Source organism: Panthera onca, chromosome A1 (assembly GCF_046562875.1).
Source record: "Panthera onca isolate mPanOnc1 chromosome A1, mPanOnc1 haplotype 2, whole genome shotgun sequence".
NCBI classification, from domain to species: Eukaryota; Metazoa; Chordata; class Mammalia; order Carnivora; family Felidae; genus Panthera; species Panthera onca.
Genome location: NC_138339.1, coordinates 158,628,586 through 158,650,818, shown reverse-complemented (window position 1 = coordinate 158,650,818; position 22,233 = coordinate 158,628,586). Strand labels below are relative to the sequence as shown.

The 22,233-nt window shown below is 54.3% G+C and overlaps 1 protein-coding gene and 1 long non-coding RNA gene across 4 annotated transcripts; one reads left to right on the top strand and one right to left on the bottom strand.

The window, feature by feature from the left end:
* The first annotated feature begins 5,762 nt into the window (after window positions 1-5,762).
* GRK1 (G protein-coupled receptor kinase 1) lies at window positions 5,763-22,233 on the top strand. Of its 3 annotated transcripts, none has more exons than XR_009611245.3 (8): window positions 5,763-6,601; window positions 7,900-8,027; window positions 10,807-10,964; window positions 11,677-11,760; window positions 14,511-14,635; window positions 16,525-16,726; window positions 17,778-20,448; window positions 20,535-22,233. XR_009611245.3 is itself a non-coding variant. In XM_060636609.3 (7 exons), the coding sequence occupies exons 1-7, from the start codon at window positions 5,903-5,905 to the stop codon at window positions 18,074-18,076; spliced, it is 1,695 nt and encodes a 564-aa protein (XP_060492592.2). In that variant the 5' UTR covers window positions 5,763-5,902; the 3' UTR covers window positions 18,077-22,233. The 3 variants fall into 3 exon arrangements, 1 of the variants encoding a protein (XP_060492592.2); XR_009611246.3 differs by having other exon boundaries at window positions 17,778-20,772; window positions 21,352-22,233; XM_060636609.3 differs by having other exon boundaries at window positions 17,778-22,233.
* On the bottom strand, window positions 8,045-16,513 carry LOC132681791 (uncharacterized). The gene is made up of 4 exons (XR_009611247.3): window positions 15,132-16,513; window positions 13,180-13,240; window positions 8,601-8,749; window positions 8,045-8,526 (listed from the first exon to the last, which is right to left on the bottom strand). It is a non-coding gene; the product is annotated as an uncharacterized LOC132681791 (long non-coding RNA).

The window sequence follows — 22,233 nt, the reverse complement described above, 5'->3', positions numbered from 1 at the left end:
CTGGAAGGAGAGAAGAAAGAGGACCGGGCTGAAAACTCCCAAACACAGCAAAAGATATAAACCTGTGTGTTCACAAAGCCAAGTGAAATCCGAATAGGGTAACTCCCCAGATCCACAGTGCATCATGATTAAACTTCTGAAAATTGAAAACATACACACACAAAAATCAAGAAAGCAGCCAGAGAAAAAAACATTTGAATTACAGATTACTCTTCAGAAAGCAGAGTCAGAAGGAAGCTGCAAAATATATTTAGATGCTGAAAGAAGAGATCTGTTACCCAGATCCTGAACCCAGCACAAATAGCAGGGATGAAGGGACCCCAACATTCTCAAATGAAGGAAAAGGAAAGGAAGATAATTTTCCAGCAGTAGACTTATCCTAAAAGTATGGCTAAAGGAAGTTCTCGAAACAGAAAGACGGTGTTGAAAGAATATGGGAGCATTAGGAAGGATGAAATAACATGGTAAGCGAAACATGGGCAAATACTATAAGCTCTCCTTTTCTTCTTGAATTTCCTTTTCTCTTTTTTAATAATTTATTCATTTTGAGAGAGAGCATATGCATGCTTGAGTGGGAGAGGGGCAGAGAGAGAAGGAGAGAGAGAGTCCCAAGCAAGCCCCGCACTGTCGGCACAGAACCCAAAGCGGGGCTTGAACTCACAAACCGTGAAATCATGACCTGAGCTAAAACCAAGTGTCAGACACTTAACCATCTGAGTCCCTCTTCTTGAATTTTCTAAATTATGTTTGATGGTTGAAACAAAAACCATAACATTGCCTGATATTGTTCTAAATGTATGTAGATGAAATAATTAAGGTAATTATAAACAGGAAAGGATAAAGGGATGTGATATTTCTGCACTTCACTTGAACTGCTAAAGTGACAGCAATAGAATGTGATAAATTATGTACATATGATACCAACAGCAACCAATAAAAATATGCATAAAGAGATACACATAAAAATACTATAGATAAATCAAAATTGAATCCTAAAAATTTTTCAAAGTAACCCACAGGAAAAATGCCAGACCTCATCAACAATTACATTAAATGTAAATGCTATAAATACATCAGTCAAAAACAAAACAAAACAAAACAGAGACTGACAGAGTAGATTTAAAAACAGACCCATGGGGCGCCTGGGTGGCTCAGTCGGTTGAGTGGCCGACTTCAGCTCAGGTCATGATCTCGCGGTCCGTGAGTTCGAGCCCCGCGTCGGGCTCTGGGCTGATGGCTTGGAGCCTGGAGCCTGCTTCCGATTCTGTGTCTCCCTCTCTCTCTGCCCCTCCCCCGTTCATGCTCTGTCTCTCTCTGTCTCAAAAATAAATAAAACGTTAAAAAAAAAAAGAATGCTTTGTTTCTAAAAAAAAAAAAAAAAAAAAAAAAAAGACCCAAATATAGGCTGTCTACTAGAAGCTTATCTCAAATAGAATGATATAGGCAGGTTGAACACAAAAGGATGAAAAAAGATACATCATGCAAATAAATACTAATCAAATGAAGCAGGTGTGGTTATATTAATATCATATAACTTCAGAGCAGAGAAAATTCCAGGAGACATTACGTAATGATAAAGGGTCAATCATCAAGAAGATATAGCAATCCTAAATGTGTATGCGCCAAATAAGAGAGATGCAAAATGTGCAAAGCAAACTAATAAAACTGGCTTCAACAGTTCTCTCTCGATAATTGATAGAATAGCTAAATAGAAAATCAGCACGGATATAGAAGAATTCAACAATATTGTCAATTAACAGGACGCCATTGACATTTGTAGGCTAGCCCACCCAAGCACAACAGAATACACTTTCTTTTTAAGTGATCTTGGAACATATACCAGAATAGAGCATATCCTGAGCCATTAAACAAAGCTCCACAAATGTCCTCCAATCATGATACAATCAAACTAGAAACAAATAACACAAAGATAACAGGAGAATCCTCAAACATGTGAAAACTAAATCACATTTCAAAGAATTCCTAAGTCAAAAGGAAGTCTTGAGGGAAATTTAAAAAACATAGGACTGATGAAGACAAAAATAGAACATCAAAATTCATGGGATGCAACTAATGCAGTGTTAAAAGAAAAATTTAGGGGCTCCTGGGTGTCTCAGTCGGTTAAGCATCTGACTCTTGCTTTCAGCTCAGGTCATGATCTCGTGGTTTCATGGGTTTGAGCACCATGTTGAGCTCCATGCTGACAGCACAGAGCCTTCTGGAGAGTCTCTTCCTTTCTCTCTGCCCCTCCCCCACTCAAGCTGTCTCTGTCTCTCTCAAAAATAAATAAACTTAAAAAAAAAGAATTTATAGTTCCAAATGCATGTATCAGAAAAGAGAGAGAGTCTTAATAATCTCAGTTTCCACTTGGAAAATTTAGAAAAAGAGGCAGGGAAAGCAAGCAGAAGGAAGAAATAAAAGCTAAGATCAGAAATCGATGAAATTAAAAACAAAAGCAAAAGGGAAAATCAGTGAAAGAGCTGGTTCTTTGAAAAGTCAATAAAATTGACAAATCTATAGCAAGAGAATAGACATAAATAACCAAATTAAGGATAAAATGAGATATTACTACAGACCCTTCAGACATAAAGAGGAAATGCCACACACAACTTTATGCACGTAAACTCAACAACTTAGATGAAATTGGCCACTTCCTCAAAAAACACACCTTGTCCCATTTGAAATAGAGAATTTGAATCGCCCTATAACTATTAAGGAAACTGAATTTATAATGTAAGGTCTCCCAACAACAAAAAAACCCTTCAGGCCCTGATGGTTTCACTGGAGAATTCTACCAAACAGGTAATGAAGTAGCACAAATTGTGTACTGTATCATTTGGAAAATAGAAGGGGACTTCCCCACCTGATTTATGAGACCAGCATGCCCTTCACCGAAACCAAAGCCAGCGCAAGAAACACAAACAACTACAGACCAAATCCCTCACAAATATAGACACAAAATTCCTTAACCAAGTATTGATAAATTGAACCCAACAATGTATAAAAAGCATTAAACACCATGACCAAGGGGGATATATTCTAGAGATGCGGAGCTGGTTCAATATTAAAAAATCAATCCGTGTAAAGCCCCACATTAACAAGCCAAAGAAGAAAAATCCTGTGATCATACCAGCTGATGCAGAAAAAACACTTGACAAAATTCAACATTCATTTATGACTGTTGACTAGGAATAGACAGAAATTTCATTAAAAGCATTGACAGAATCTTTACAGCCAACATCCTCTCTAGCGGTGAAGGACTGGTGTCTACCCCAAGATCAATAATGAGGCATGGACTTCTGCGCTCACTTCTCTGTGTCAGCCTTGTGCTGGGCGGGCGTTCCAGCTAGTGGAATAAACAAGAAAAGAAAAGGCAACAGACTAGAAAGGAAGAAATGAAGGTCCTTATTTTCAGACAACAGGATTGTTATGTGTAGAAAATTCCAAAGACTCTGCAAAAAATCTAGAGTACATGAGTTCAGCAAGGCAAAGTCTACGAGGTTAACGCCCCCAAATCAACTGTGTTTCATTTACTAGCAACAAGCACATGGGTCCCAAACGACACTATGATTGACATTTGCTCAAAACAAACAGGAATATTTAGGTGTTAATCCAATACAACACGTACAGAACTTGTGTGCTCAAATATTCACTATGGTGAGGGAAGACAGGTTACAGATTACATTCATAGGTTGGAAGATTCAGCGTAGTAAAGATGTCAGTTCTCCCCAGATTGACATATAGGTTTAATTCCTATCAAGGTCCGAGCTAGATTTTTTTGTGTAGATACAGAGAAGACTACTGTAAGACTTCTATAGAAAGGCAAAGGAAGTGGAATATTTTCTTCCATGTTTTGAATACTTAGTTTTAAAAATTGTTTTTTGAAAAATATTTTGGAAAAAGAATAAAGTCGAGGCTCCATTTACTCAGTTCCAAGCCTATCATCTGTTCTGTGTCTCACGTACAGTGACGGAGAGGAGGGTGCCAGAGCAGAGCGGACCGCGCTGACGTGCCCACTGCACCCCCGAGCAGCTTAGAAGAGGCGCACAGTCGCAGCCCCACCCCCAGGCCGCTGAAGCGGAGTCTGTTTTGGCAAGGTCTCCAGGCGATTGGTGTGCCTGGCATGATTGGGAAGTGTGGTAGGCAGTGCGACCCCTGTCCTTTGAACCCTGCCGGGTAGGCAGGGAGGAGTTAAAGGCAGGGGACTCTGCTCATACACAAATCCTCACTTCTGCCTCCCCTGCCTTTCACCCACACCCCTCTCCCAAACATCCTCTTCTCCCCAGAGGAACAGGGGGTGGGCTGGGCAACCTGGCCCCTGGGCTCAGGCATTCCTGTTTCTGCAACCCCTCACTTCCTCCCCTCTTTAAACTATAACCAACCCCCATTGGTTCCTTTTCTTCCCCACACGTTTACTGAGTACCTGCTGTGTACTAGATAGACAAGGCCATGCCTTTGCAAATCTGACACTTCTGTTGGGCCTGGCATCCCCAGATGTGCCCCAGGTGTCTCCTAGATGTCCCTGTGTCCCCCAGGTGTGTCCTCCAGTTGTGTCCCAGATGTCCCCCAGGTGTGTGCCCCAGGTGTGTCCCCTAGGTGTGTACCAGCTGTGTTCCCCAGGTGTGTCCTCCAGATGTGTGCCCCAGGTGTGCCCAGGTGTGTGGGACACCTCCAGGTGTGTACCAGATGTCCCCTAGATGCCCCCCAGTTGTCCCCCAGTTGTGTCTCCCAGGTGTGTCCCCTAGGTGTGTCCCACATGTCCCCCAGGTGTGTGCCCAGATGTGTGCCCCAAGTGTGTCCCAGGTGTGTCCTCAAGGTATGTCTCAGATGTCCCCCACGTATGTGCCCCAGGGTCCCCTAGGTGTGTCCCCCTGGTGTGTGTCCCAGGTGTGTGGGACATCTCCAGGTGTGTCCTGATGCCCCCCAGATGTGTCCCCCAGGTGTGTCCTCCAGGTGTGTTCCAGACGTCCCCTAGGTATGTGGCCCAGGTGTGTCCCCCCAGGTATGTCTCTAGGTGTGTCCCAGATGTCCCCCAGGTATGTGCCCCAGGGTCCCCCAGGTGTGCTGCTGGCCTCTGCACCCCTCTCTCACTCCTGTTTCTGTGTGGGGCCTCAGCCCTGGGTGTAGCTGGGGTCTCCTGCTTCGGTCCTCACCTCACCTGAAGCTTCTACAGGCATTCTGCTTTGCTGGCACAGCCCAGGAGAGGGGAGGGAGCGGACGTGGAGCTGATCCCTGGGCAGGTGCCGGGGTTACCTTAGGTCTCAGAGCTGGCAGGTGACCTGGGGGCAGGCTTCTGTCCGTGTCAGGCCCGGTCCCCACACAGCCACAGTTGCCCTGCCAGCGGGGAACCATGGACACCCCAGGAGGCTGTTCTCCTGTGAGCTCTCACTGCCTTTTCTATGTGAATTTCTATGATCACCTGTTTTTCTTCCCACTTGCTTTTTTTTTTTGAGACAAAAATGAAATATAGTGGGAAAACCACCAGCCATCTTTACTAAATCAGGGTTTCTCCTGGGCCCCTCTGCCTTCTGTTTGGTCTCCTGTTGTCTAGAGAAAACAAACGTGTCCCCGCCTGCCTAGGCTGAGGGCAGCTTCAGCCAGATGCAACGGGGCCCGGGTTTGTCCTTTCTGTCGGGCCCTCAGGAGGAGGGAGCCCCGAGGACGGACCGTCTAATCCAACTAGAAGCCGCTTAGGGGATTGTCTTTTTCTGGCACCTGCTCTGTGACCCCGGGCTGGGATTTGGCCAGAGCTGCGTCAGCTGGGTCCCCTGGGCTCCTGGCACGGCCTCCAGTCACCCTTACACCTGCTGGGACTCCTGCCATCTGGGGAGGGCAGGGGGCACGGACCCAGGGCGGCAGGTCAGGCCCCTCGTGCCCGACGCGGTGGGAGGCCAGCGCCAGGATGGATTTCGGGTCCCTGGAGACGGTGGTGGCCAACTCAGCCTTCATCGCTGCCCGGGGCAGCTTTGATGGGAGCAGCGGCCCATCCTCTCGGGACAGGAAGTACCTGGCCAAGCTGAAGCTGCCCCCGCTGTCCAAGTGCCAGGGCCTCCGGGAGAGCCTGGACCTGGCGTTCCTGAGTGTGTGCTCAGAGCAGCCCATCGGCAAGCGGCTGTTCCAGCAGTTCCTGGGGGCCGACCAGAGGCATGCGCCGGCTCTGGAGCTCTGGAAGGACATCGAGGACTACGACACCGCTGACGATGACCTCCGGCCACAGAAGGCTCGCGCCATCCTGGCTGCGTACCTGGACCCCCAGGCCGAGCTCTTCTGCAGCTTCCTGGACGAGGGGACCGTGGCGCAGGCCCGGGAGGGGCCCGTGGCGGGCGGGGATGGGCTCTTCCGGCCCCTGCTGCAGGAGACCCTGGTGTACCTGAGCCAGGCACCCTTCCAGGAGTACCTGAACAGCCTGCACTTCCAGCGCTTCCTGCAGTGGAAGTGGCTGGAGGCCCAGCCCACCGGGGAGGACTGGTTTCTGGACTTCAGGGTCCTGGGGAAAGGCGGCTTCGGGGAGGTGTCTGCCTGCCAGATGAAGGCCACCGGCAAGTTGTATGCGTGTAAGAAGCTCAACAAAAAGAGACTCAAGAAAAGAAAGGGGTACCAGGTGGGCAGCCGGCCGCTCACATCGGGCAGGAGGGAGCGCCCCGAGACCCGCAGGGGGCCACCTGGGACCGCGTCCAGCCCCACATGGGATGCTGGGCCCTCCCTGTGAGCAGCCTTCTCGCCCCAAGCGGAGCACAGGCCCCCTCTGGCCCGGGCCTCGGCGTGGCCGCTCTGAGCCACCGGCCCCGGCTCTCTGCACACACACGCGAGTCGCCGTGGTCCCTCCTCAGAGGGGGGCTTTGTGTTGTTGGTGTGGACGGCACCGTGCATCCCGCTGGCCTTCTTGTTTTCACCAACACCATGAAATATAGGAGCTGGTGTTGGAGGGAGGCTGTTGACCCATTAATCTGGCTTTCTGGGGCTCTTCGGGCCCTGACTTGGGCCCTGACAGACAGAGCACATGGGGGGTCCAGCCAGAGCTGGCAGTTACTAGAATGTTTTCCTGGCTCAGGTGAGCCAACGTGCCGCTTGGGGTCTGCTGTTCCCAGCTCGGGTCAGACTCCCTGTAGGGAGGACAGGGAAAGCTGAGCTCATCTCCTGTTGCGCTTGGTTCCTGTCCTCTCCCGCTGCATAGAGCAGACACAGCTTTTTGGGGTAAACGGCAGCCACCAAGGGTGCCTGCGTTTCTTGCCAGCGCTCCCCACTTGGGGCTGCGGGAGCAAGCAGGCGTGGTCTCACCCGATGGTGTCTTCTGTCCCAAGTTCAGGGTCCTCACTGAACTTAACACTCGGCAGGACAAACCCAGAACCTGCCCACGCAGCGTGGGTGCAGAGGGGCCTCCTGAACCATCGAGGGTGCCTCCTTGGAAAAGGAACTCTGCTTTCTTTGCCCAAATGCAACTTTAAAAGACATTCTAAGTGCACATCGTGAGGTTTGAAAATGAAGATAGAAAATGAACAGACGAGGGTGGGTGCCCAGCCGTCTGCTGCCCCGGGGCCCGGCGAGGAGGGCAGGGTGGCAGGGGGCGAGCCGGTTGGACATAAGGAAGGACTGGAAGGAAAGCCTCGAACAGGCAGCCACAGACATGCCGGATCCTCACCTGGCGTTTTTAAGGCTGGCTGTCTGACTCCCGCCTCCTCCCGGAGGCTCCAGGAAGCCCGAGTCCTCTGGACTTTGTCTCTGGGGATGGGGCGAATGAGACACGTGTGTAGGTTACTTGTGGTTGCTTTGTGTTGCGCAAGCTGCTTCAAATGCGTTTGTAACTCTGTTTCTGTTTTCTGGCTTGTGGGGCTTGGGCTTCTATGGTGACATCACATTCCCGCTTAAACCTGGGTACTTATTCGAGATCTTGTTTTTCAGGGTGCTATGGTAGAGAAGAAGATTCTAGCAAAGGTACACAGCAGGTTTATAGTCTCGCTGGCATATGCATTTGAAACCAAAACCGACCTCTGTCTGGTGATAACTATCATGAATGGAGGCGACCTGAGGTAAGCAGGGGGCAGGCTTGGAGAAGGGGCCCTGGGGCCCTGGGGGCTGTCCCACCTGCACAGAATATGCTAACACCCGAGGAGAAGTCCTGCCCCCCATCAACATGCTCCTCTCTGGCCCCTGGTTGCCGACTCTCCAAGCGGTGAAACGCGGGGATGTGGGGAGGTGGCTCACGGCTCTCTAGTTGCCGGTGGACGTGGGGTTTGTGTGGCGGCGGGCGTGGGGCACAGGTGCCGTGGGTCAAGCACTAGTTGGGGGGACAGATGAACGGAGGGTGAGCGAGGGCCCTGCTCTTGGGGATGGCGGCAGAGCCGGAAACACGACGTGGCCGACTTCAGGAGCTGTGGCTTTGCTGTCAGCGTGTCTTGTGCCTGGACTTGCCAGAGGCCTGACAGCCTGGCTCTGGGCTCCCGTGGGAAGTCAGACCACTGGCCCTCGGCGGGGAAAGACCCAGATGCAAGTCGGGCAACCTGCCCGCTCTTGCCTCAGCATGCTGGTCTGTAAAATGGGGATGAAGAATAACACTAGTGTTCTCAGGGCCTTGTGGGGAGTAAGTTAATACTGTCACACACCTGCGGGAGAGTCACGTGGCACACAAACAGGGCCATCACTCTTGGTGTTGCCTGCAAACCCTCTGCCTTCATTCTTCCTGCTGGATTCGTCGCCACTGAAGCTCCGTCAGGTGTTTGCCGGCCGCATTTCCCAGGTGCGGATTCTGAGCCTTGAGTAAGGAACCCATGTGAGGCCACACGGAAGAGGAAGTACAGGCAACGTGACTGAAAGCACAGAGAAGGTCATGACATTGTGCTGTACTGCACTCTACTGTATGACATCACACTGTCCTAAGCTCGTTGCTCTACACGGGACTGGACTGGACACACCACACCGTCCTCTACTACACCACCCTACACCACGTTACACCACGCTGTCCTGTGCTACACTATACTACACTATGCTGTCCTGTGCTATGCCGTGGTACCCCGCACTATACCATACTGCCCTACGTTGTCCTGTGCTACACCCTACCACACTATGCCACACTGTGCTACTCTACACGGTACTATACGATGCCATACTACCCTATGCTATACTATGTTACAGCACAGCGTCCTCTACTTTGCTGTGCTGCTCTACTCTACTGTATTGCATCACACTACACTGCTGTGTACTGCACTACACCACACCGTGCCACACTATGTGACATTGTACCACGCTACACCATACCGCGCTACAGCACACTGCACCATACTACGGCACTATGCCGTACTAGACTGTGCTGCACTAGACTCCCATAACATAGCACGCTACGTGACACTGTACTGTACCGTACTAAACGACCCAACTCTACCCCAGGCTGAACCACACTAGACCAGACTATAGTATGTTACGCTACACCGTACTACACTGTCCTGTACTGCACGGTAGTGTGATACACGCCATACCATTCCATATGACACTGAACTACACTGCATGATATGATACTGTGCTACGCTATACTCGACTATATTATACCACAGTATATTAGACCACAACCTACTACGTGATATGATACGTCTCACTGTACTATACGATACTACACTATGCCACCCCATGCCATGATATGCCATACTACACCGCTCTATATTATACTATACTACATCGCACTACGCCATCCCGCACCGCACCACGCCATACTACGCTATACGACCGTGTCATTCTCTGCTACACTACCGTATACCACCCTGTGCCAAAACATGCCACGCCATACTATGCTACTCTGTATTACGCTACACTACACGACACCTTCTACACTATACCACACTACACTACACCATACTACACTGTGCGGCTCTCTACGCCACTATACTACTCTATGCTACACCATACCGTACTATACTGTGCCACACTGTGCTACACTGTACTACGCTGCATATTCCACAGCACACGACCACACCATACTGTATTACACCACACTACACAATACCACACCACGCCACACCATCCTACGTTACACTCCGTTACTCCGTTATGCTTGCTCAACTCTCCCACGCTGCATCCTACTACACGCGTCATGCTGTACCACGCTACGTTACACTACGTTGTTCTGTGCCGTGCTGTTCTGTACTATACTTCACTACACTACGTTATACTACTCTGTGCACTACACTATATTATGATACCAGTGCAATGTAAACGCCATTTATTTTGTTGTCCTGGCTTTCTCATGGTCTGGCTCACGTGAGGTTTCCTCTCTTGTTTTCTGAGTCTGCCTCTCCCTGGTTGCTATCTGGTATAAATAGTTTGTTTCCTTTTATCGGTAGGTCGTTAGGTCTTGCTTCTGCGCAGGATGTGATAGTGGAAAGATGGGGAGGAGGGAGCCAGGAAGGAGACCGTCCCGCGGGCCCACCAGGAACCTGCGTGCGTGGGCTTGGTGAGGTGGCTGCCACGCTTGCCGGGGCGCCGTATTGAGTCCTCAGGCCGCTCACACAGGCTTCCTTCACCGCCCTCTGCCCTTCCTCCCTTGGCTGGCACGGGTGAGATGGCTTTGGGGTCCATTTCCAGCTTTGCAGGCCAGTGTGGGGGAGGCAGGGACAGCCGTGCACTCTTCTGTCTACCCTTCCCCATGGCGGTGGCACTGCAGGCTCTTAGGGCTGGTGCCGAGGCCCCACAATGACCACTTTGCCGACACAAAACAGGATTTTGAGGCTCTCACTGTTTCCTGAGATCTTACTTCCTATGGAAACTGGGGGCACGTTGTTGTGCCGGAGAAGCATGGGCATCTGCGTGGTCTGCCCCCAGATACCACATCTACAACGTGAACGAGGAGAGCCCTGGCTTCCAGGAGCCGCGTGCCGTGTTCTACACAGCCCAGATTGTCAGCGGCCTGGAGCACCTACATCAGAGGGGCATCGTCTACCGAGACCTCAAGCCTGAGAACGTACTTCTGGATGATGACGGTGAGGTGGCCTCCCTCCCCTCCCGCCCTCCCCCTTCCCAGTATCTCCGTCCTGACTTCCCCTCCAGACCTCCCCTCGCCAGACTCTCCTCTGTGGCCCGACAGGTCATTGGTAGGGAGATGGGCTGGTTTTGATGAGGGTTATAACTTTAAACGGCACCAAAGGCATCTTAAAGTTTGTTGTTCATTTCACACATTTTGCACAATTGTCTCTAAAGTTTTTGATGGATTTAGTTGAAATTTGGTACATAATTAGGCACCAAGCATTACAGGGAGTTAACTCAGGAGTTAACTGTGGAACTCTTGGTGAAGGGTTAACATTTTGTTCCTGATCATAAATCCTCGGTCTGTCACTCGTTCTGCCTTTTATGGGATTGTCATCAGAAAGCGACATTGAGATCTAGGTTTCCTTCATGTCCCTTAGATACCCTCCCTTTGTGTCACCAAGTCATGCAAACGTGGGCATTCTCAAAATGGGGTTTGGGTGGATTGTGCCCCCACTCACAGCCGCAGATCTGCTGGGACCCCTGCAGTCTGGCCTTGGCGCCCTGGGGTGGGCCTGTGCTGCGAGTGTGTGCCCGTGGGCACACGTGTGCCCTTGTGTGTGTGTGCACATGTGGGCAGAGACTGCCCTTGGCTCCTGCAGGCTTGGGAACACCAGGCGCCTTTGTTCTGTGGAGCTGCGTGTGACCTCAGTCCATGTTTGCTTTCAGGTAATATCCGAATATCTGACCTTGGGCTGGCCGTGGAGCTGAAGGACGGGCAGACCAAGACCAAGGGCTATGCAGGAACCCCAGGTTAGCACCTGAGGGCAAGGGTGGGGGCTGAGGACCTAGGGGTTCGTGGGGGTCCCCATCTGTCATAGTGAATAGCAAAACCACGGGGCCTGGCCAGCAGGCACGCCCGGCAGCCGGAGAGCTGCACCCACCGCAGGGATGACCCATCCCGCCTGCTGGTCCGGACGTGTCACACCCTCTGAGATAGAAGCTTCTGCCTTCAGTGGCTTTCCGGACATCAGCGGAATGTGTTTGTCTGGAGGGGAGCCCGATCATGTTGGCTGGAACCCTGAGGGTCTGTGCTCATTGGATCACCGGCTGCACCCCCACCGAGGCAGGCAGCCTGGGAGAGCCCCGAGGGGTACCCAGCCCCCACCGCAGTGTGGCCAGGGCCTTCGCTGTCCAAGGGAGCCCTGGGTAGGGTGTGAAGCAGGCGGGGTGGCCTCAGGGGAGGGGGCTGCCCTCGTCCTGTGTGTGTGCGCGGCTGTGTATGTGCGCACGCACACGTGTGTCCGTGTTTGCTTGTGTATGAGTGTGTGTGCACTGTGTGCACATGTGTATGTGCGTGCAGTGCACAACACATTCTGCTGCTCCCCCACGTCCCCCAGCCCAGGCCTGCAGAGAACCCAGGAGACCCTGGGAACAGGGGAACAGGGGCGGGGCGGGCATAGCACAGCTGCCCAAGCTGCAGGGGGAGCTCAGTGCCGGCAAGCCAGGGGCACCTGAGGGTCAGCCCCCTGCCCCACCCTGTCCCGGAAGGTCCAGGGACCCTCAGCAGATCCTCTCCTGGGTTGATCTGGCTTTGGGGAGGAGCTGCCACGGTGGGTCTGTCCTCACCTGTGGCTTTGTTTAGGGAAGGTCCTATCTTGAGTTTTCCAGGTCCTTGGCCAGAGTCTATGAAGTTCCAGCCCTGAGTGTGAGTGTGTGAGTGGAAACACCCCACATATTTTGGGGTGATTCAAATCGTTAGGAGAAGGCTGTGGAGAATAAGGCACCGCAGGCTGGATTCCAAGTGGTCTGACTCCAGGCCCTGGTGGTATCCAGGCCCATGTGTGAGAGCCCCATCGGCCAGCAGAGGGCCCCGCAGGCTTTCCTGTGGCTGCGGCCCTTCTCTGAGCAGAGGGTCTCGTCTTCTGTGCCTTTGGGGGCAGGGGCAGGGTGTGACCCATAAAGAGGCCCAGCAGAGGTTACCGTGGAGCTTGGGGTGACGCCTGCTGGGTCCTCCCCAGCAGCCACTCTGCACCCTGGCTGCTATGGCCACAGTCAGCAGGCTGTGACCCCTGCGTGGAGGAGATGTGAGCGTGCCCTCCGACCCCATGGACGTGGGGCTGGGTCAACGTGGGGAAGAATTAGTAACTAGACAGTGGAGTGTTCACTCATTCATTTATTCATTTGCCCACTCACTCACTCATTCACTCACTCACTCACTCACTCACTCACCTGTGCATTCAGGTGACAAATGTTCACTGGTGCTTGCTCTTTCATGGATGCCATGTAGGTCCTGGGGATACAAAACGATGTGTCACCCAAGCCAAGTTTGGAAGCAGAGCAGAGGCACCACTGGGGTGTTTGCTCAGAAATTGATCCTCTCCCTGTGGCCTGGCTGGCCTTTCTCCTAGACCTTGTTTCAACCTAGAAGTTGTGGCCAGTGAAACACATCTTTCTTATAGCATTTGAGCAGTCTGGAGTCTTTTCAGTTCCTGAAAAGCAGGACCTACAAAGGGGTGAAGGGGTGTCAGGTCCCGGAGGGTCTGTGGGATTTGACTCCTGTAACCTGTCAGGAACAGGTGAATCTCTGGTCACATCAGCTTGCCCGCCTTGCTGAGCACACCACCTATTGGAACCTGGCCGTGAACATGGTATACTGAGGGCCTGGAGGGACAGGAAATCAACAGACACATTAGCTTTGCTTCCCTTGGAATGTCTGAAGCGGTCAGGAACAGAAGCCACCTGCACCTAGACCATAGCACCGACCCCTGGTCCCCGGGGAGTGGACCGTGGGTCCCAGAAACTGGCCTGTCCACCCTTCCCATGTGCTGGCTGGCTTCCGTACAGTGGCAGGTAGGGAGTGGAGGCCCAGAGCTTGCTTTCAGGGATGTGGACCTTCACAATGTGGGGCTCCCCCATGTGGCCCCAACTTCCCAAATGTGGCTGACCTGACATGGGAACAGGTGGGGCAGTGGTAGGCATCTGGATTTGGAACATCTGGGCCTCACTCTATCCTTTTGTGCCCTTTTCCAGAATCAACTGGTAGTGCCTATCTCTGACCACACACACCCACCACCCCACAGGTCACACTTGTACCTGAGTGGCAAGCGAGGACTGTTACTGTCTGTGTGCTGTGGTCTCAGGGACCACCTCTCTGTCTGTCTGCTGTGTTCAGGGACCATCACTCTGCTGTGGTCTCAGGGACAGAGGTCTGTCTGCTGCGGTTCTGAGGGACCATCACTCTGCCCATCTGCTGTGATGTGCCACAGGGAAGATGGGGCCTCACAGCTCACGTGATGTGGACGGCAGTGGTTCTCAAGCAGGGGCAGTTCTGCCGGGAGGGGACACTTGTCAGTGTCCAGAGAGTTTGGGTTGTGACACCTGGGGGCTCTAACTACTTACTGGCCATGGGCCGGGAGTGCTGTTGCACATGCAGCCCGGAAGGGAAGGTCTGCGTGTGAAGCCTGTGGTTGTGCACGTGGGTCATCGGTTCTGTGCCCACTGGGGCCGGGTGAGTGATTGCCACCACGTGCTGAGTCTGAGTCTGCGCTGTTGCCTGGCAGGTTTCATGGCCCCTGAGCTCTTGCAGGGTGAGGAGTACGACTTTTCTGTGGATTACTTTGCCCTGGGGGTCACACTGTACGAGATGATCGCGGCCAGAGGACCCTTCCGCGCCCGCGGGGAGAAGGTAGGAGGTCACTCTGTCATCCTGTGACGGCCCACTCGTGGGGGTCGTAGGAGCAGGTGTCCTGCAGCTGCCCCACGGTGACCCTGCTTGTGGCGGGGGGAGGTGCTGTTCAGATCTTGGGCACTAGGCTTCTCGTGGGCAGGGGAGGGGATGTGGTGGCCTTGTGTCATGGAGCTCCCCACACCAAGACGTGTCTCAGGACCAGCCGTGCCTGGGCCTCCCCAATCCCCCTCCCCACGAGCAGCGCTCAGCCCACCTGGGGCCAAGCTGGTCTAAAAGGGATGGGGGTGCGGCCTCGTCCCCCCCTGCCTTCCACGGCAGACCAGAGAGCTCACTGTTGCCCCCTCCAGCACTGCAACCTCTCTGAATAGAGGGCAGTGGGCCTCGCGTCTCTGTGCCCTGCCCCTGGCCCCCCACGCTCTCTCCTGCACCGTCCGCCCCAGAGTCTGCAGGGTGCTGTTACCCCAACACACCCAAACCACAAACACAGGCTCACCTCAGTGACACCCGGGGCCTAGCTCAGACCACCATGACACAACAGATGCCACAGTAAAGCAAGTCAAGTGAACTTTCTGGTTTCCCAGTGTGTGTCACATGTCCGCATGCTACAGGCGGCTGAGTGTTCAGTGGCTTTCCGTCCAAAACAGTCCACATGCCTTAGTTAACAAATACTTACAGCTAACTGGGAGCTCAGCAGGTTGTGATCACTGATCACCATAGCAAATAAAACAATAATGAAAATGTTTGAAATACTGTGAGAATCACCAAAATGTCACAGAGACGTGTAGGAGCGAATGCTGTTGGGGAAGTGGTGCCAGCAAGTCTGCCATTTGTAAACACTGCAGCGTCCCCCATAGATGGTATCTGGGGGCCTCGCCGCCTGCTCGAAACCCAGCCTCTTCTGGCAGGTGGGCCGCTGGGCATGTGGGGAGCCGGGGCTGAGGAGGCAGGGCGGGCAGGAGGCGTCTCCAGGGCCTGGTGGAAACAGCAGTATTTAGGCGGCCCCGTGCCTGCCTGGAGGTCACACCCTTCACTTTCTTCTGCCGGGGTCCCGAACGTGTCCGTCCCCAGGTCACCCTGGTCCTGAGACACCCAGTCTTCCAGGAACAGAGTCCTCTCACAGCTAACACAGCCGGCCGCTCTGTGGCTCTGCAAGGCCGCCCTGATTGCTACTAACTCGTTTTCTCTCCTGACTTGCAACCACGCAGAAGAGCCAGTGCTGTGGGATCTGCACAAAGCGGGGGCCCCAGCACAGAGCTCTCACTGACCCCACGGCCCTGACCAGAGGCCCTGTTTTCCGTGTGTGCGAGCCTGACGAGTCAGGCACAGAGTGTGCAGTGGGCCCACGGTGGTCCACTGTGTGTCCCACGGCCCGTGGCCAGCTGGGCGTCAGACCTGCGATGGCAAACGAAGAGTAAGCCTGTGTCTACACAGTGTTAGGAAGGCGGATCTAACGTGTGGTGAGAGTACACAGCCAGTGTTTGCCGAGCTGGAGGGGAAGACAGGCTGCAAAGGGCACAGGGCGTATCTGGGGTCATCGTAGGGCCCCCTGGTCACTGGGAATGAGGTCCTGTGGTGTGGAAACTATACTCCATAAAGCGGATTCAAACTCGCCCTCAGTTTCCACCCAGTCAGGAGGTCTCTGCCAGCTCTGTCTGCAAAGTTGGCTCCTTCCCTTCCCTTTCTCATTTTCACAGTGGGTAAGGAATGGTTATGTAGAGGCACCGCAGCATCAACCAGAGCACCCCAACCTTGACCAACACCGTTGGGGGTCCCGGGGACCACACATGCAGGGTCAGCCATTACCTTGGGCTGGCGTCTTCCTGGGCGGTATGCTGGCCTGCACGGGCTCCGCGGGCCTGACGTGACGTGGCGCATCCCCTGTGCAGGTAGAGAACAAGGAGCTCAGACAGAGGGTCCTCTCTGAGCCCGTCAAGTACTTGGACAAGTTCAGCCAGGCCAGCAAGGACTTCTGCGAGGCGCTGCTGGAGAAGGACCCTGAGAAGCGCCTGGGGTTCAGAGACGGGACCTGTGACGGGCTCCGCGCCAACCCCCTCTTTAAGGACATTAACTGGAGACAGCTGGAGGCCGGTACTGTCCTCTCGCCTTTGGATCTGGGGGGCCGCAGGGGGCAGGTCCGGCGGGAGGTCCTTGCTTGCTCTGCCTGTCCTGTTGGCACCTCCTGAGCTCTGCGGTGATGCCAGCAGAGATGCCCCGTGGCCTCCTGTCCCCAACTAACCCACCGTCCCCACTTCTCTGTCCACACAGAGGTTTCTCGGGCTGGTGTTGGGTGGGATGCTTGGGGTGTTGCCCACCTTTGAACTGAAGATCCACCCCTGTGCTTGTGGGTTTCCACACCCTGTACTTTCAAGGAGCCCCTGATCCAAGACAAGGCAGGATCCCTCAAGCCATCGTCTTGGGAGAACCTTGTTCCTTCAGTCAGTCTGTGTTGTCAGGTGTCCCTTGTGGGACACACGTGTAGGTGAGCGTGTGCAGATGCAGCCCCAGCCCCAAGCCTATGGTAGGGCGTGTGAGCCGTGACTCCCCACAGGAGCCCCAAGCGTCAGATGCCCAAAGGAGAGGAGTTGCTTTTGCAGGGAGGGGGCTCTATGGCTGGGAGGTGGTCCTGGTGTAGGGAAGATGGGAGCCAGGAGATCTGGGGCCTGGCGGGGGGGTTCCTCAGGCCACGCCACCGGTCTGGCAGGTGGCCCAGCCCGGGGCCCACACTGAAGGGAAGGGCGGGTGGTGCGGCCACGGGGGTCACGTGGCTAGTGTTGTATATTGGTGACTGAAGGACTTCGGCTCCCAAGCGGGCTGGGAGACAAGCCGGCTTTGGAAAGAAATCGAGATGCTCAGCCTGGCCGTGCTGGGTTCGAGGTGTTGCACCTGCAGACAAGGAAGCCCCCTGGGAGGCAGGTGTGAGGACACAGACCAGAGCAGGCTGTTCCTTCGCCATGGGCGCCCAGGAGGCGCATCCTGCCTGGACGCTAAGACCCTCACACCCGCCCAGCGTGCTGTGCGGCACCCGGACACCCGTCCTGAGCCTTCGGACACCCCTGGAAGGGCAGCCCTGCTCGCTGAGCACACGGCCGTTTCCTTCTGTTTTCGGCATTTCCCATCCCTGTTTTCTGTCTCCTCACAGGGATGCTGACACCCCCCTTCGTCCCAGACTCCAGGACAGTCTATGCCAAGAACATCCAGGACGTGGGCGCCTTCTCCACGGTCAAGGGCGTGGCCTTCGACAAAGCCGATGCCGAGTTCTTCCAGGAGTTCGCGACCGGCAACTGCCCCATTCCCTGGCAGGAGGAGATGATCGAGACGGGCGTGTTCGCAGAGCTGAACGTCTGGCGCTCTGACGGGCAGATGCCTGACGACATGAAGGGGGTTGCCGTGGAGGAGGCAGCCCCCGCGTCCAAGTCCGGGATGTGTCTGGTTTCCTAGGTGTGCAGGGGCAAGAAGGCCTCTGTGAGCCACCAGAGAAAGGCAAGGAGTGGCCAGATGTCCCGGCCCAGCTCAGGAGCCCAGCCCGTAAATAGTCTGCTTCTTCTGTCCCATTTCACTCAGAGACACAACCGTGGTTCTCAGATGGCACGTCCCACGATGCGTAACTCGAGGGCTCTTGCGGACGTCCCCGCCGGCAGCCGGGTCAGCCGTCCGGGCAAAGCATTGCTTGGCGTTTTGGTATATGTTTCCTGCACCTTAACTGCACCTTCCCAGGTGGGAGGCATTCTCCTTGTTGGCTCAGGAGTTGGCAGAGCATGGCCCGCAGGCTCACGGACACCAGTGGAGAGGCCTGGTGCCCCCCTTCATGCCCAGACTGTGCCCCCCGCCACCTGCCTGCTGCCAGGGCCTGAGATACCCACCACCTGCATGTTGGACATGCTGACATCTGCCAGGCGCTGGGGGCGCAGTCTCCCAGGGCTTGCGTCACCCAGGCTGTGGCCCAGTGTCCCAGAGGAGGGAGGACGGGGGCTCTGGGGATGAAGGCGACGGCAGCAGCCTCCCCCTCAGCTTCTCTGTGTCCTGAGAACATCTCCAGCCGATGGCATCTGGGTGTGCCGTTCTCCGGCCCAAGCAACAGCTTACCACCGGACTCTGCCTCCTGGCAAAGCCCTTTCCCGTGCTCCCGTCCTGGGCAAGCTTGGGGCCGGCTGGTCTTGCAACATGGGGTTTTCTGGCCGATGGCTAGGGCCAGACCCTGTCGGAATCCCCAGAGGCAACAGCACTGGAGTTTTGGGGTCCTAACCCTTACGAGCACAAGTATGCCCTCCTTCTGGCCTGTGGCCCCGAGTTCACTGTGTCCGTGTTTCCAGCTTCATCTTTAACCCCAAGAATCCCCACGTGCATTCTGCCTGGAAGAACACAGTCTTTGTAGTGGCCTCCAGATGATGTTCACTCCTGGGCTGGGATTTGGTGGCATTGGCCTTGGAACCTGAGACTGCCCAGGGGGCTCAGGTGGGGCCGAGCCCCTGGGGAGGAGCTGAGATTTAGGGCCTGAAGTTTCCAGAAGGGTCTGCTTTTCCTTAGGAAATAACTTCTGAGTCCCTGCAACTCATACACTGTGTCACATGCTGGTCCATGCAGAGAGCCACATGACGTGGCTGTGAGATGCCGGATTGCGTGTGGGGGTCACGTGGGAAGACTCCCCCTGGGAGTGTCAGAAGACACCACAGCATTTACCTGTCAAGTGGGGCTGACGTTGGGTCCTGCCAGGGGCTGCAAAAGAGGGAGTCCTACCTAGTTTTAGCACATGTCCTGGGGTCACTGCCTCCTTTCCCAGCTACCTCATGAGAGTCCACCCCGAGTATTGGGGTGCCCCCACCCTCAGACTGTCAACACCAAGTGTTCAGGGGCCCCCTTGCCCTCAGACTGTCATCCCTGAGTGTTTGGGGAACCCCTGCCCTCGGGCTGTCATCCTCAAGTGTTCGGGGAACCCCCACCCTCAGACTCTCAACGCTGTGTTGGGGCGCCCCCGCCCTTAGACTGTTAACACCGAGTGTTTGGGGCACCCCTGCCCTCGATCTGTCATCCTTGAGTGTTCAGGGAACCGCCACCTTCAGACTATCAACACCAAGTGTTTGGGGCACCCCCACCCTCAGACTATCAACACCAAGTATTCAGGGGTGCCCCTGCCCTCAGACTGTCAACACTGAGTAGTTGGGAGCATCTCTGCCCTCAGACTATCATCCTCGAGTGTTTGGGGAACCCCCACCCTCACGGGGTGCCCCCATCCTCAGACCATCAATCCCAAGTATATTGGGGCATCCCTGCCCTCAGACTGTCATCCTCGTGTTCAAGTAACTCCCACCCTCAGACTGTCAACCCTGTGTTGGGGTGCTCCTACCCTCAGACTGTCAACACTGAGTGCTGGGGGGATTGTTGCCTGCAGAAGTCCGTGTGCAGTCCTCTGCTCTCTGCCCTCAGGGGACCAGTGGGTCCTGCAGCCAACAGCTGTGGAGGGTTGCCACTCTGGCCCCCATGCCTGCCTGGCACAGGGCCGTGTCGTGTGTGGCCATGCAGAGGCCAGCCAGGTGGTGGAGAAAATCCGGCCTGTGCTTCAGAGGACCGTATGACATGAAGCCTCTGCCTTTAAAGCACCCTTGGACCAGAAAGATCCTTCTCTCCTGGCTGTGCGTGTGGCCCGCCAGAGGCAAAAACTGTTCTGGAAGGGCCTGGAGAGACGCCCAGCGCTTTCTGGTGTGTGACCTGGAGCATCTCTGCAGGCACCCAGGACCAGGGACATGGGGCTGTCGGCGGGCAAATCACCCTCACCCAGTCTTGCTTTGTTTTCCAGAAAGGTGCACGTGGACTAGGTAATGGCCATATGTGTCACTGCACTACCTTGTGGTGCAACAAGGACCTGTTTCTGGCTTTTATAAACCCATTTAATCTGTTCTAGGTTCTCATGGCCCTGAACAAAGAGTGATTCCAGCAGCTGTGTGGATGGAGGCCTGGCCTGAAGCCCCTTGGCGTCTGCCAGGGGGGCCCATTTGCCTGCGTCTGATGGCCAGATGGTCAGATAAAACACAGGACATCAGATGCATTTGAATTTCAGATGAACAGCAAATACTGTTTTTAGTGCGTGTCCCAAATTATCCAGTTTGTGATCTGGCGCCTGTTGCTGAAATGCTTCACGTGTAAGTAACTAACTCCTCTGAACCAGCAGGTCTGTCAGGCATAGTTGTGACTTCAGCGGTCTCCCCGTCATCGGAAGAGGTCTTTCCCAAGCCCATAAAACTCAAGCTGGCCTCAGTGCCCCTGCCCCCTGCTCCCCTACCTACAGGCGACCCTGCACACATTTGAACGGTGGTCTCAAGGTGCTAATTTAGGATGCCCAGTGCCTGTGGAAATTGCGACCTCCTGTGGGACATCCCTCCCCCAGCTCTCCTGGGGGTCCCGGCGGTGGCGGGCGGGGGAAGGGTCAGTGCCTGCCAGTGGTTTCTTCACAGTCTCGGGGGATCTCTGCTGTGGGTGGTCTTCCAGTCCCAGTCCCCCAACCTGGCACCCTCCCAGGGGGCTAGCTGTCCCCCACACGTGAGGCCCTCCCCCCAGCTCCAGCCTGGACCGCGGGGCTGGCCCTGACATGGGTCTTGGGGGCCGTCAGGGATCTAGTTAGCCTGCAGGCTTGTCTCTGGCTTGGGGGCTGCCCACACTAGGCCGATGAGGTTCCCCTGCAGAGATGCCTTCATTGCTGCCCCTCTTGTCCCACACCATAGCTGCCAAGGGGTCTTCAGACACCGGCCTGGACCCCTGCCACAGGGTGCCTGGCACTTGGGCATCTGTGACCCTGGCCACAGCCTGGTGAGACTCACTGTCATGGGGTGTGACATACATCGTGGTGAAGATGGCACCCACTGGGTTTTTCCCAAGGATGGAAGGAGGCCAGGCAGCAGAGGGGCCCTGGGGGTACTGGCATCAGAACGACTCAGCACGACCTTTCGTTTGTAAAAAAGAAAATGCAGTTTCTATTCAAGCAGAAAAAGACAAAAAGGGAAAACATAATGGATTCTGGATTATAATATGAACGCTGGTTATGTTCTTTTTTTTCAAAATCACCTATACAGACACCTCTGCAAACACACATATACACACACATATGCATGCACACACATACACGCACATATTCATGCACACCCACCTGTGCAGATACACATGTACACACATACACAAGCACATATCTATGCACACACACGTGCACATACATGCACACACAGCTGTGCAGATACATACATGCACATACACATATATGCATACACACATGCACGCACACACACATGCATATACACACCTGTGCAGATACACACGTACCCACGATATACACATGCACATACACAATTTACCTCCATTCTCACCTCTTTATGACTACCAGATTTAAAAATTGCTTGCAGGGTGCCTGGGTGGCTCAGTGGGTTAAGCGACCAACTTTGGCTCAGGTCATGATCTCAAGGTTCACGGGTGTGAGCCCTGCGTCGGGCTGTGTGCTGACAGTATGCAGTCTGCAGCCTGCTTCCGATTCTGTGTCTCCCTCTCTCTCTCCTCTCCCGCTCCCGCTCTGTCTCTTTCTCTCAAAAATAAATAAACGTTAAAAAATATTTAAA